Consider the following 16,065-nt stretch of genomic DNA (forward strand, 5'->3'; position numbering starts at 1 on the left):
CTGTTAGACTGTAACACATGAACAGACTGTCAGACTGTAACACATGAACAGACTGTAACACATGAACAGACTGTCAGACTGTAACACATGAACAGACTGTTAGACTGTAACACATGAACAGACTGTAACACATGAACAGACTGTCAGACTGTAACACATGAACAGACTGTAACACATGAACAGACTGTCAGACTGTAACACATGAACAGACTGTTAGACTGTAACACATGAACAGACTGTCAGACTGTAACACATGAACAGACTGTTAGACTGTAACACATGAACAGACTGTTAGACTGTAACACATGAACAGACTGTAACACATGAACAGACTGTTAGACTGTAACACATGAACAGACTGTAACACATGAACAGACTGTCAGACTGTAACACATGAACAGACTGTAACACATGAACAGACTGTCAGACTGTAACACATGAACAGACTGTTAGACTGTAACACATGAACAGACTGTCAGACTGTAACACATGAACAGACTGTTAGACTGTAACACATGAACAGACTGTTAGACTGTAACACATGAACAGACTGTCAGACTGTAACACATGAACAGACTGTTAGACTGTAACACATGAACAGACTGTCAGACTGTAACACATGAACAGACTGTTAGACTGTAACACATGAACAGACTGTTAGACTGTAACACATGAACAGACTGTAACACATGAACAGACTGTTAGACTGTAACACATGAACAGACTGTAACACATGAACAGACTGTCAGACTGTAACACATGAACAGACTGTAACACATGAACAGACTGTCAGACTGTAACACATGAACAGACTGTTAGACTGTAACACATGAACAGACTGTCAGACTTTAACACATGAACAGACTGTCAGACTGTAACACATGAACAGACTGTTAGACTGTAACACATGAACAGACTGTTAGACTGTAACACATGAACAGACTGTAACACATGAACAGACTGTTAGACTGTAACACATGAACAGACTGTAACACATGAACAGACTGTCAGACTGTAACACATGAACAGACTGTAACACATGAACAGACTGTCAGACTGTAACACATGAACAGACTGTTAGACTGTAACACATGAACAGACTGTAACACATGAACAGACTGTCAGACTGTAACACATGAACAGACTGTTAGACTGTAACACATGAACAGACTGTCAGACTGTAACACATGAACAGACTGTTAGACTGTAACACATGAACAGACTGTCAGACTGTAACACATGAACAGACTGTTAGACTGTAACACATGAACAGACTGTTAGACTGTAACACATGAACAGACTGTAACACATGAACAGACTGTTAGACTGTAACACATGAACAGACTGTAACACATGAACAGACTGTCAGACTGTAACACATGAACAGACTGTAACACATGAACAGACTGTCAGACTGTAACACATGAACAGACTGTTAGACTGTAACACATGAACAGACTGTCAGACTTTAACACATGAACAGACTGTCAGACTGTAACACATGAACAGACTGTTAGACTGTAACACATGAACAGACTGTTAGACTGTAACACATGAACAGACTGTAACACATGAACAGACTGTTAGACTGTAACACATGAACAGACTGTCAGACTGTAACACATGAACAGACTGTTAGACTGTAACACATGAACAGACTGTTAGACTGTAACACATGAACAGACTGTCAGACTGTAACACATGAACAGACTGTTAGACTGTAACACATGAACAGACTGTCAGACTGTAACACATGAACAGACTGTTAGACTGTAACACATGAACAGACTGTTAGACTGTAACACATGAACAGACTGTAACACATGAACAGACTGTTAGACTGTAACACATGAACAGACTGTAACACATGAACAGACTGTCAGACTGTAACACATGAACAGACTGTAACACATGAACAGACTGTCAGACTGTAACACATGAACAGACTGTTAGACTGTAACACATGAACAGACTGTCAGACTTTAACACATGAACAGACTGTCAGACTGTAACACATGAACAGACTGTTAGACTGTAACACATGAACAGACTGTTAGACTGTAACACATGAACAGACTGTAACACATGAACAGACTGTTAGACTGTAACACATGAACAGACTGTAACACATGAACAGACTGTCAGACTGTAACACATGAACAGACTGTAACACATGAACAGACTGTCAGACTGTAACACATGAACAGACTGTTAGACTGTAACACATGAACAGACTGTAACACATGAACAGACTGTCAGACTGTAACACATGAACAGACTGTTAGACTGTAACACATGAACAGACTGTTAGACTGTAACACATGAACAGACTGTAACACATGAACAGACTGTCAGACTGTAACACATGAACAGACTGTCAGACTGTAACACATGAACAGACTGTAACACATGAACAGACTGTTAGACTGTAACACATGAACAGACTGTAACACATGAACAGACTGTTAGACTGTAACACATGAACAGACTGTTAGACTGTAACACATGAACAGACTGTAACACATGAACAGACTGTCAGACTGTAACACATGAACAGACTGTAACACATGAACAGACTGTCAGACTGTAACACATGAACAGACTGTAACACATGAACAGACTGTCAGACTGTAACACATGAACAGACTGTTAGACTGTAACACATGAACAGACTGTAACACATGAACAGACTGTTAGACTGTAACACATGAACAGACTGTAACACATGAACAGACTGTTAGACTGTAACACATGAACAGACTGTTAGACTGTAACACATGAACAGACTGTAACACATGAACAGACTGTCAGACTGTAACACATGAACAGACTGTAACACATGAACAGACTGTTAGACTGTAACACATGAACAGACTGTAACACATGAACAGACTGTCAGACTGTAACACATGAACAGACTGTAACACATGAACAGACTGTCAGACTGTAACACATGAACAGACTGTTAGACTGTAACACATGAACAGACTGTAACACATGAACAGACTGTAACACATGAACAGACTGTTAGACTGTAACACATGAACAGACTGTCAGACTGTAACACATGAACAGACTGTTAGACTGTAACACATGAACAGACTGTAACACATGAACAGACTGTCAGACTGTAACACATGAACAGACTGTTAGACTGTAACACATGAACAGACTGTTAGACTGTAACACATGAACAGACTTTCAGACTGTAACACATGAACAGACTGTAACACATGAACAGACTTTCAGACTGTAACACATGAACAGACTGTAACACATGAACAGACTGTCAGACTGTAACACATGAACAGACTGTTAGACTGTAACACATGAACAGACTTTCAGACTGTAACACATGAACAGACTGTAACACATGAACAGACTTTCAGACTGTAACACATGAACAGACTGTAACACATGAACAGACTTTCAGACTGTAACACATGAACAGACTGTTAGACTGTAACACATGAACAGACTGTAACACATGAACAGACTGTCAGACTGTAACACATGAACAGACGGTCAGACTGTAACACATGAACAGACTGTTAGACTGTAACACATGAACAGACTGTAACACATGAACAGACTGTAACACATGAACAGACTGTTAGACTGTAACAGGACCAACACGACCAAAAAAAACATGTTTGGCATAAGGAAACAAAAAACAGCTCAGGAACAACGTTGCTACCTCCTGGATTCGAACATCTGTGATTACCTACGAATACAGTGTACTTTGTACTTGGTCTGAATACCTCCGTTGCGGTACCTTGGTCACATGATCTTTTGTCACATAACATTTTCACGCTAACTAAACGCCCAAAGCGTGTCTATCTCACATTTTGCTTTAGCGTGTCTATTTCAAGCTTCGTCATCATACCGGGGTGAGCCGTGTTAACATTTGAAGATTCATTCACTGAGAGGATGGGAGCTTTCCTTTTGGCCTCATTATGTAAATATGAGGCAGGAACAAGAAGCCAGGTTACGAGGAAGTCTTTTACCAACAACCCTCCGCTTCCTCCTCAGCTCACAAAGTAAAAACTGAATCTGACCAGCTGTTTCCACTTGTTGCTAAGCTAATCAACACAGAGATATTCGCTTGTTCTCCAACTCTGAGCAAAAATCTAACTCTTAGAAAGAAAGTGAAATGTGTTGATGAGCTGAACTGAAAATGTTGTGATCAAACATAGTGAAAATAGTTTTACTGGCTCGGCAGCTGAAAAAAAGAACAGAACTCTTTTTCTGTAATTTTGGTGATTTATTTGACACATTAGATTCGTTTGTTTATGATATGAGAGCAGGTGAGAACAGAAGTTATGTTCATAACATTTCAGAGTGTACGTGTCGTTTCCAACAGGTTCAGACTTCCTTTGTGTTGGTTGCTGGTACAGCATGTGATCAGTGTTCATGCAGAGACTCATGCAGGTCAGAACAGCGTGTTGAACTGAGCTTCTCTCCCTCAATGCTTCCCGTGAGAGTTCGGTTCCACTGTTCCAGATTTACTGCCGGTTGTCCTTTTACTTGCATCAGTTCTGGGCCTTTTTGTTATTTACATCAAAGTTCACATCCTCATAATGATGAAGGTGATCGTTCGCTGACTCCTACTCCTCATTTCTTTCCTTGGTGTCCCTCGTCCTCCTTGTCCTCCTTGTCCTCCACGTCATTTTCGTACTCGTTCCAGAGTCTGATGTCCACTGAAGCACAAACGACGGAACACAAATGTGAACACACAGAAAAAACACTTTGATGGAAATGTGCATATAAAAGGTGTCGAGGTGAGCACCGACTCTGAATTTGTTCGAGGGATCCGGGCCGATCGGCTGGTGTTCTTCTCCTGAACACCACAGCAATCACCACAAAGGCCGCCAACGAAAAGACCAGTAGGATCATCAGGAGACCGACGAATGCTGCCAGGGCCCAACGCAACGACGCTAGGAGAGGAAACACGGGATCGGTTTCTCCTTCAAAACATGTCGGATTCAATCTCCTGCCACTCTACAGAAAGTCGTTTTCACCCGAGTTGCACCTGATATATAAATATCTATCGTTGGGCCTCTGCAGTCACACTGGGTGTGAAAGAGGATGAAGAAAATATAAATCTCTTGGACTTCTTTATTCTCAACGCATATTCCAACTGAACTTTTTTGGTTGGAAATAAATGCTTGTGGCAGCCAAAGGTAAAAAATGTGAAAGTGGTGAAAGAGAATCAGAACAGTAAAGTTGTCGGACAGCAGGACAACGAGCAGAAACCCTCGACAACGATCTGTGAAGCTGGAAGCAGATGCACATTCTGTTGATTTTACTTTCTGACGTGTTGTCACAGTTTTGAAGACGACAGCAGCAGCTGTAAATAAACGGAATTAATCTCTCATTCTGTTAGCAGGTCGAAACAGACTCGATCATGTTTCTACACGACTGCTGTGTTTTGGTTTATGACGTGTTTTATGTTCGTATTTCCTTTTCTTACCAGTGATAGAAAGCCTGACAGAGTCACTCGATGGGGAGATGAATTCACGCCTCGGTCCCCTCTTCTGATACTGACACTTGTACAGTCCTTCGACATCAAAGTCCACTTCAGAAAGGTTGAAGGTAGCAGAGTTGCTTCTTGAAGTTTGATTCTTTGTGGATGAATCCGACGTCTTCGTCAGGATGAAGGTTCCACCTAAAACCTGAGTTGAGATGGAACAAGTGATTCCGACGTTCTGACCCCAGGTGACCTCACCGGCAGGATTCATGGAGATGGTGGGCTTCCCGAAGGTCACTGAAAAAGCAGCGTGATGTTAGAAGGTTCAATGTGTTGCAGGTATACTGAGTTACACTTGTTTGAAATGTTATTACTTTGTTAGCTTTATATTATTTCACACCGATGAAGGAAACAGGATGTTTTTCTTACCACTAACGACGAGTGGAACAGAGTCACTGAGGGATGATCTGAACGTTTGACTTGAAATGCTTTTCTCGTACTGACACCGGTACGATCCGTCATCATCAAAGTCCACGTTACGGATCCTGAAGGTAGCAGAGGTGGAACTTGATCTTTCAGTCTTTCTGAATGAGCCTGACGTCTTGGTGAGAACGAATGTTCCACCTGAGAACTGAGTTGAGATGGAACAGGTGATGCTGACGTCTTGACCCCAGGTAACCTCACCGGCTGGATTCATGGAGATGGTGGGCTTTGGGAGGTTCACTGAAACAGATCACGTAACAAAGAAGTTGAATGACAGTCTGCAGATTGGCAGCTCCAATCAGAGCTGTATAAGCTTTCTTCTTCAAAGCTAAATGAACATGTGGCAAAGAAAACAACCCCAGCAACAATTTAGGGCAGAATTTTGGATGCATTGAAGATAGAAAAATCTCCCACCTCATTTATCCAAACCTGGTTTTAATCAGACTAAATGTAAAGATACATTCTTAACATTAACATGAAACACTATGCAGATGACACTCCTCTTTCTTTGGGCTTTGCTATTTTCTCCAGCTCCTTATCTTTTTGAATTTACAGTTTTTATAGTGACAATAAAAACATATCTATAAGAAGCAGCTGTTGACTGATGACAACACTGTTTGTAAGTTTTTTAAGAGCTGCTGGTTTCACTGGTCGATGTTTTTCAGAAATTGTCTTCTTCTTGAACAGAGGTATTAAAATGAAACATGTTTTTAAAAACAAATACTCTTTGGAAACTGTCTTATGTTTACCCGACTTCAGACAAAATTGTGCTGACTTCATAATTGTCTTACAAGCACAACTTCACTTTTAAAGACAGAAGAGATTTTTGGGAGGTTGTGACAACCCATCAGACTGTCAGTCACTCTCACAGCAATAAACAGCAAGTGAAACCTTTGGATGTGTTTGTATTCATGAAACAAAATGGGTGTTAAATTATCATCAGCTCTCATCCATGAAAAAATGAAAAACAAACAGTTTAGTTGAAATAAGAACGGAAATCGTGATATTTTTCTTGTACTAAAAATCACGAAAACATCCTGTAGTTGTACAAAGTATGTGCAGTTATGGATAACCTGGAGTCGTATTTCTTGTCAGATGTTCAAAAGAAGTCCAATTTCCTTTCCTTACCAGTGATAGAAAGCCTGACAGAGTCACTCGATTGGGAGATGAATTCACGCCTCGGTCCCCTCTTCTGATACTGACACTGGTACAGTCCTTCGACATCAAAGTCCACTTCAGAAAGGTTGAAGGTAGCAGAGTTGCTTCTTGCAGTTTGATTCTTTGTGGATGAATCCGACGTCTTCGTCAGGATGAAGGTTCCACCTAAAACCTGAGTTGAGATGGAACAAGTGATTCCGACGTTCTGACCCCAGGTGACCTCACCGGCAGGATTCATGGAGATGGTGGGCTTCCCGAAGGTCACTGAAAAAGCAGCGTGATGTTAGAAGGTTCAATGCGTTGCAGGTATACTGAGTTACACTTGTTTGAAATGTTATTACTTTGTTAGCTTTATATTATTTCACACCGATGAAGGAAACAGGATGTTTTTCTTACCACTAACGACGAGTGGAACAGAGTCACTGAGGGATGATCTGAATGTTTGACTTGAAATGCTTTTTTCGTACTGACACCGGTACGATCCGTCATCATCAAAGTCCACGTTACGGATCCTGAAGGTAGCAGAGGTGGAACTTGATCTTTCAGTCTTTCTGAATGAGCCTGACGTCTTGGTGAGAACGAACGTTCCTCCTGAGAACTGAGTTGAGATGGAACAGGTGATGCTGACGTCTTGACCCCAGGTAACCTCACCGGCTGGATTCATGGAGATGGTGGGCTTTGGGAGGTTCACTGAAACACATCACACAACAAAGAAGTTGAATGACAGTCTGCAGATTGACAGCTCCAATCAGAGCTGTATAAGCTTTCTTCTTCAAAGCTAAATGAGCATGTGGCAAAGAAAACAACCCCAGCAACAATTTAGCGCAGAATTTTGGATGCATTGAAGATAGAATATCTCCCACCTCGTTTATCCAAACCTGGTTTTAATCAGACTAAATGTAAAGATACATTCTTAACATTAACATGAAACACTATGCAGATGACACTCCTCTTTCTTTGGGCTTTGCTATTTTGTCCAGCTCCTTATCTTTTTGAATTTACAGTTTTTATAGTGACAATAAAAACATATCTACAAGAAGCAACTGCTGACTGATGACAACACTGTTTGCAAGTTTGTTAAGAGCTGCTGGTTTCACTGGTTGATCTTTATCAGAAATTGTCTTCTTCTTGAACAGAGGTATTAAAATGAAACATGTTTTTAAAAACAAATACTCTTTGGAAACTGTCTTATGTTTACCCGACTTCAGACAAAATTGTGCTGACTTCATAATTGTCTTACAAGCAAAACTTCACTTTTAAAGACAGAAGAGATTTTTGGGAGGTTGTGACAACCCATCAGACTGTCAGTCACTCTCACAGCAATAAACAGCAAGTGAAACCTTTGGATGTGTTTGTATTCATGAAACAAAATGGGTGTTAAATTATCATCAGCTGTCATCCATGAAAAAATGAAAAACAAACAGTTTAGTTGAAATAAGAACGGAAATCGTGATATTTTTCTTGTACTAAATATCACGAAAACATCCTGTAGTTGTACAAAGTATGTGCAGTTATGGATAATCTGGAGTCGTATTTCTTGTCAGATGTTCAAAAGAAGTCCAATTTCCTTTCCTTACCAGTGATAGAAAGCCTGACAGAGTCACTCGATTGGGAGATGAATTCACGCCTCGGTCCCCTCTTCTGATACTGACACTGGTACAGTCCTTCGACATCAAAGTCCACTTCAGAAAGGTTGAAGGTAGCAGAGTTGCTTCTTGAAGTTTGATTCTTTGTGGATGAATCCGACGTCTTCGTCAGGATGAAGGTTCCACCTAAAACCTGAGTTGAGATGGAACAAGTGATTCCGACGTTCTGACCCCAGGTGACCTCACCGGCAGGATTCATGGAGATGGTGGGCTTCCCGAAGGTCACTGAAAAAGCAGCGTGATGTTAGAAGGTTCAATGTGTTGCAGGTATACTGAGTTACACTTGTTTGAAATGTTATTACTTTGTTAGCTTTATATTATTTCACACCGATGAAGGAAACAGGATGTTTTTCTTACCACTAACGACGAGTGGAACAGAGTCACTGAGGGATGATCTGAACGTTTGACTTGAAATGCTTTTCTCGTACTGACACCGGTACGATCCGTCATCATCAAAGTCCACGTTACGGATCCTGAAGGTAGCAGAGGTGGAACTTGATCTTTCAGTCTTTCTGAATGAGCCTGACGTCTTGGTGAGAACGAATGTTCCACCTGAGAACTGAGTTGAGATGGAACAGGTGATGCTGACGTCTTGACCCCAGGTAACCTCACCGGCTGGATTCATGGAGATGGTGGGCTTTGGGAGGTTCGCTGAAACAGATCACGTAACAAAGAAGTTGAATGACAGTCTGCAGATTGGCAGCTCCAATCAGAGCTGTATAAGCTTTCTTCTTCAAAGCTAAATGAGCATGTGGCAAAGAAAACAACCTCAGCAACAATTTAGGGCAGAATTTTGGATGCATTGAAGATAGAAAAATCTCCCACCTCATTTATCCAAACCTGGTTTTAATCAGACTAAATGTAAAGATACATTCTTAACATTAACATGAAACACTATGCAGATGACACTCCTCTTTCTTTGGGCTTTGCTATTTTCTCCAGCTCCTTATCTTTTTGAATTTACAGTTTTTATAGTGACAATAAAAACATATCTATAAGAAGCAGCTGTTGACTGATGACAACACTGTTTGTAAGTTTGTTAAGAGCTGCTGGTTTCACTGGTCGATGTTTTTCAGAAATTGTCTTCTTCTTGAACAGAGGTATTAAAATGAAACATGTTTTTAAAAACAAACACTCTTCCTGTATCGGCCCAGTTTTTGAAACTGTCTTATGTTTACCCGACTTCAGACAAAATTGTGCTGACTTCATAATTGTCTTACAAGCACAACTTCACTTTTAAAGACAGAAGAGATTTTTTTGAGGTTGTTACAACCCATCAGACTGTCAGTCACTCTCACAGCAATAAACAGCAAGTGAAACCTTTGGATGTGTTTGTATTCATGAAACAAAATGGGTGTTAAATTATCATCAGCTCTCATCCAAGAAAATATGAAAAACAAACAGTTTAGTTGAAATAAGAATGGAAATCATGATATTTTTCTTGTACTAAATATCACGAAAACATCCTGTAGTTGTACAAAGTATGTGCAGTTATGGAGAATCTGGATTTGTATTTCTTGTCAGATGTTCAAAAGAAGTCCAATTTCCTTTTCTTACCAGTGATAGAGAGCCTGACAGAGTCACTCGATTGGGAGATGAATTCACGCCTCGGTCCCCTCTTCTGATACTGACACTGGTACAGTCCTTCGACATCAAAGTCCACTTCAGAAAGGTTGAAGGTAGCAGAGTTGCTTCTTGAAGTTTGATTCTTTGTGGATGAATCCGACGTCTTCGTCAGGATGAAGGTTCCACCTAAAACCTGAGTTGAGATGGAACAAGTGATTCCGACGTTCTGACCCCAGGTGACCTCACCGGCAGGATTCATGGAGATGGTGGGCTTCCCGAAGGTCACTGAAAAAGCAGCGTGATGTTAGAAGGTTCAATGTGTTGCAGGTATACTGAGTTACACTTGTTTGAAATGTTATTACTTTGTTAGCTTTATATTATTTCACACCGATGAAGGAAACAGGATGTTTTTCTTACCACTAACGACGAGTGGAACAGAGTCACTGAGGGATGATCTGAATGTTTGACTTGAAATGCTTTTCTCGTACTGACACCGGTACGATCCGTCATCATCAAAGTCCACGTTACGGATCCTGAAGGTAGCAGAGGTGGAACTTGATCTTTCAGTCTTTCTGAATGAGCCTGACGTCTTGGTGAGAACGAATGTTCCACCTGAGAACTGAGTTGAGATGGAACAGGTGATGCTGACGTCTTGACCCCAGGTAACCTCACCGGCTGGATTCATGGAGATGGTGGGCTTTGGGAGGTTCGCTGAAACAGATCACGTAACAAAGAAGTTGAATGACAGTCTGCAGATTGGCAGCTCCAATCAGAGCTGTATAAGCTTTCTTCTTCAAAGCTAAATGAGCATGTGGCAAAGAAAACAACCCCAGCAACAATTTAGCGCAGAATTTTGGATGCATTGAAGATAGAATATCTCCCACCTCGTTTATCCAAACCTGGTTTTAATCAGACTAAATGTAAAGATACATTCTTAACATTAACATGAAACACTATGCAGATGACACTCCTCTTTCTTTGGGCTTTGCTATTTTGTCCAGCTCCTTATCTTTTTGAATTTACAGTTTTTATAGTGACAATAAAAACATATCTATAAGAAGCAGCTGTTGACTGATGACAACACTGTTTGTAAGTTTTTTAAGAGCTGCTGGTTTCACTGGTCGATGTTTTTCAGAAATTGTCTTCTTCTTGAACAGAGGTATTAAAATGAAACATGTTTTTAAAAACAAATACTCTTTGGAAACTGTCTTATGTTTACCCGACTTCAGACAAAATTGTGCTGACTTCATAATTGTCTTACAAGCACAACTTCACTTTTAAAGACAGAAGAGATTTTTGGGAGGTTGTGACAACCCATCAGACTGTCAGTCACTCTCACAGCAATAAACAGCAAGTGAAACCTTTGGATGTGTTTGTATTCATGAAACAAAATGGGTGTTAAATTATCATCAGCTCTCATCCATGAAAAAATGAAAAACAAACAGTTTAGTTGAAATAAGAACGGAAATCGTGATATTTTTCTTGTACTAAAAATCACGAAAACATCCTGTAGTTGTACAAAGTATGTGCAGTTATGGATAACCTGGAGTCGTATTTCTTGTCAGATGTTCAAAAGAAGTCCAATTTCCTTTCCTTACCAGTGATAGAAAGCCTGACAGAGTCACTCGATTGGGAGATGAATTCACGCCTCGGTCCCCTCTTCTGATACTGACACTGGTACAGTCCTTCGACATCAAAGTCCACTTCAGAAAGGTTGAAGGTAGCAGAGTTGCTTCTTGCAGTTTGATTCTTTGTGGATGAATCCGACGTCTTCGTCAGGATGAAGGTTCCACCTAAAACCTGAGTTGAGATGGAACAAGTGATTCCGACGTTCTGACCCCAGGTGACCTCACCGGCAGGATTCATGGAGATGGTGGGCTTCCCGAAGGTCACTGAAAAAGCAGCGTGATGTTAGAAGGTTCAATGCGTTGCAGGTATACTGAGTTACACTTGTTTGAAATGTTATTACTTTGTTAGCTTTATATTATTTCACACCGATGAAGGAAACAGGATGTTTTTCTTACCACTAACGACGAGTGGAACAGAGTCACTGAGGGATGATCTGAATGTTTGACTTGAAATGCTTTTTTCGTACTGACACCGGTACGATCCGTCATCATCAAAGTCCACGTTACGGATCCTGAAGGTAGCAGAGGTGGAACTTGATCTTTCAGTCTTTCTGAATGAGCCTGACGTCTTGGTGAGAACGAACGTTCCTCCTGAGAACTGAGTTGAGATGGAACAGGTGATGCTGACGTCTTGACCCCAGGTAACCTCACCGGCTGGATTCATGGAGATGGTGGGCTTTGGGAGGTTCACTGAAACACATCACACAACAAAGAAGTTGAATGACAGTCTGCAGATTGACAGCTCCAATCAGAGCTGTATAAGCTTTCTTCTTCAAAGCTAAATGAGCATGTGGCAAAGAAAACAACCCCAGCAACAATTTAGCGCAGAATTTTGGATGCATTGAAGATAGAATATCTCCCACCTCGTTTATCCAAACCTGGTTTTAATCAGACTAAATGTAAAGATACATTCTTAACATTAACATGAAACACTATGCAGATGACACTCCTCTTTCTTTGGGCTTTGCTATTTTGTCCAGCTCCTTATCTTTTTGAATTTACAGTTTTTATAGTGACAATAAAAACATATCTACAAGAAGCAACTGCTGACTGATGACAACACTGTTTGCAAGTTTGTTAAGAGCTGCTGGTTTCACTGGTTGATCTTTATCAGAAATTGTCTTCTTCTTGAACAGAGGTATTAAAATGAAACATGTTTTTAAAAACAAATACTCTTTGGAAACTGTCTTATGTTTACCCGACTTCAGACAAAATTGTGCTGACTTCATAATTGTCTTACAAGCAAAACTTCACTTTTAAAGACAGAAGAGATTTTTGGGAGGTTGTGACAACCCATCAGACTGTCAGTCACTCTCACAGCAATAAACAGCAAGTGAAACCTTTGGATGTGTTTGTATTCATGAAACAAAATGGGTGTTAAATTATCATCAGCTGTCATCCATGAAAAAATGAAAAACAAACAGTTTAGTTGAAATAAGAACGGAAATCGTGATATTTTTCTTGTACTAAATATCACGAAAACATCCTGTAGTTGTACAAAGTATGTGCAGTTATGGATAATCTGGAGTCGTATTTCTTGTCAGATGTTCAAAAGAAGTCCAATTTCCTTTCCTTACCAGTGATAGAAAGCCTGACAGAGTCACTCGATTGGGAGATGAATTCACGCCTCGGTCCCCTCTTCTGATACTGACACTGGTACAGTCCTTCGACATCAAAGTCCACTTCAGAAAGGTTGAAGGTAGCAGAGTTGCTTCTTGAAGTTTGATTCTTTGTGGATGAATCCGACGTCTTCGTCAGGATGAAGGTTCCACCTAAAACCTGAGTTGAGATGGAACAAGTGATTCCGACGTTCTGACCCCAGGTGACCTCACCGGCAGGATTCATGGAGATGGTGGGCTTCCCGAAGGTCACTGAAAAAGCAGCGTGATGTTAGAAGGTTCAATGTGTTGCAGGTATACTGAGTTACACTTGTTTGAAATGTTATTACTTTGTTAGCTTTATATTATTTCACACCGATGAAGGAAACAGGATGTTTTTCTTACCACTAACGACGAGTGGAACAGAGTCACTGAGGGATGATCTGAACGTTTGACTTGAAATGCTTTTCTCGTACTGACACCGGTACGATCCGTCATCATCAAAGTCCACGTTACGGATCCTGAAGGTAGCAGAGGTGGAACTTGATCTTTCAGTCTTTCTGAATGAGCCTGACGTCTTGGTGAGAACGAATGTTCCACCTGAGAACTGAGTTGAGATGGAACAGGTGATGCTGACGTCTTGACCCCAGGTAACCTCACCGGCTGGATTCATGGAGATGGTGGGCTTTGGGAGGTTCGCTGAAACAGATCACGTAACAAAGAAGTTGAATGACAGTCTGCAGATTGGCAGCTCCAATCAGAGCTGTATAAGCTTTCTTCTTCAAAGCTAAATGAGCATGTGGCAAAGAAAACAACCTCAGCAACAATTTAGGGCAGAATTTTGGATGCATTGAAGATAGAAAAATCTCCCACCTCATTTATCCAAACCTGGTTTTAATCAGACTAAATGTAAAGATACATTCTTAACATTAACATGAAACACTATGCAGATGACACTCCTCTTTCTTTGGGCTTTGCTATTTTCTCCAGCTCCTTATCTTTTTGAATTTACAGTTTTTATAGTGACAATAAAAACATATCTATAAGAAGCAGCTGTTGACTGATGACAACACTGTTTGTAAGTTTGTTAAGAGCTGCTGGTTTCACTGGTCGATGTTTTTCAGAAATTGTCTTCTTCTTGAACAGAGGTATTAAAATGAAACATGTTTTTAAAAACAAACACTCTTCCTGTATCGGCCCAGTTTTTGAAACTGTCTTATGTTTACCCGACTTCAGACAAAATTGTGCTGACTTCATAATTGTCTTACAAGCACAACTTCACTTTTAAAGACAGAAGAGATTTTTTTGAGGTTGTTACAACCCATCAGACTGTCAGTCACTCTCACAGCAATAAACAGCAAGTGAAACCTTTGGATGTGTTTGTATTCATGAAACAAAATGGGTGTTAAATTATCATCAGCTCTCATCCAAGAAAATATGAAAAACAAACAGTTTAGTTGAAATAAGAATGGAAATCATGATATTTTTCTTGTACTAAATATCACGAAAACATCCTGTAGTTGTACAAAGTATGTGCAGTTATGGAGAATCTGGATTTGTATTTCTTGTCAGATGTTCAAAAGAAGTCCAATTTCCTTTTCTTACCAGTGATAGAGAGCCTGACAGAGTCACTCGATTGGGAGATGAATTCACGCCTCGGTCCCCTCTTCTGATACTGACACTGGTACAGTCCTTCGACATCAAAGTCCACTTCAGAAAGGTTGAAGGTAGCAGAGTTGCTTCTTGAAGTTTGATTCTTTGTGGATGAATCCGACGTCTTCGTCAGGATGAAGGTTCCACCTAAAACCTGAGTTGAGATGGAACAAGTGATTCCGACGTTCTGACCCCAGGTGACCTCACCGGCAGGATTCATGGAGATGGTGGGCTTCCCGAAGGTCACTGAAAAAGCAGCGTGATGTTAGAAGGTTCAATGTGTTGCAGGTATACTGAGTTACACTTGTTTGAAATGTTATTACTTTGTTAGCTTTATATTATTTCACACCGATGAAGGAAACAGGATGTTTTTCTTACCACTAACGACGAGTGGAACAGAGTCACTGAGGGATGATCTGAATGTTTGACTTGAAATGCTTTTCTCGTACTGACACCGGTACGATCCGTCATCATCAAAGTCCACGTTACGGATCCTGAAGGTAGCAGAGGTGGAACTTGATCTTTCAGTCTTTCTGAATGAGCCTGACGTCTTGGTGAGAACGAATGTTCCACCTGAGAACTGAGTTGAGATGGAACAGGTGATGCTGACGTCTTGACCCCAGGTAACCTCACCGGCTGGATTCATGGAGATGGTGGGCTTTGGGAGGTTCGCTGAAACAGATCACGTAACAAAGAAGTTGAATGACAGTCTGCAGATTGGCAGCTCCAATCAGAGCTGTATAAGCTTTCTTCTTCAAAGCTAAATGAGCATGTGGCAAAGAAAACAACCCCAGCAACAATTTAGCGCAGAATTTTGGATGCATTGAAGATAGAATATCTCCCACCTCGTTTATCCAAACCTG

General features: G+C 40.7%; 1 protein-coding gene across 1 annotated transcript in view; it reads right to left on the bottom strand.

Annotated features, from left to right (window-relative positions):
• Positions 1–4,256: 4,256 nt before the first annotated feature.
• LOC138212149 (uncharacterized) overlaps positions 4,257–16,065 on the bottom strand; it is a 39,868-nt gene continuing 28,059 nt past the window's right edge. The window contains exons 34-49 of the mRNA XM_069172424.1: positions 15,581–15,874; positions 15,155–15,448; positions 13,955–14,248; positions 13,529–13,822; positions 12,348–12,641; positions 11,922–12,215; positions 10,741–11,034; positions 10,315–10,608; positions 9,115–9,408; positions 8,689–8,982; positions 7,508–7,801; positions 7,082–7,375; positions 5,900–6,193; positions 5,474–5,767; positions 4,794–4,937; positions 4,257–4,700 (exon numbers count right to left, since the gene is read on the bottom strand). Of these exons, the coding sequence (XP_069028525.1) occupies positions 4,615–4,700; positions 4,794–4,937; positions 5,474–5,767; positions 5,900–6,193; positions 7,082–7,375; positions 7,508–7,801; positions 8,689–8,982; positions 9,115–9,408; positions 10,315–10,608; positions 10,741–11,034; positions 11,922–12,215; positions 12,348–12,641; positions 13,529–13,822; positions 13,955–14,248; positions 15,155–15,448; positions 15,581–15,874 (4,346 nt within the window). The 3' untranslated portion in view covers positions 4,257–4,614. The remainder of the gene's footprint in view (positions 4,701–4,793; positions 4,938–5,473; positions 5,768–5,899; positions 6,194–7,081; positions 7,376–7,507; positions 7,802–8,688; positions 8,983–9,114; positions 9,409–10,314; positions 10,609–10,740; positions 11,035–11,921; positions 12,216–12,347; positions 12,642–13,528; positions 13,823–13,954; positions 14,249–15,154; positions 15,449–15,580; positions 15,875–16,065) is intronic.

Source organism: Embiotoca jacksoni, unplaced genomic scaffold, assembly GCF_022577435.1.
Source record: "Embiotoca jacksoni isolate LCO1_2020_lvr unplaced genomic scaffold, fEmbJac1.0.p SCAF_53, whole genome shotgun sequence".
Lineage (NCBI taxonomy): Eukaryota > Metazoa > Chordata > Actinopteri > Embiotocidae > Embiotoca > Embiotoca jacksoni.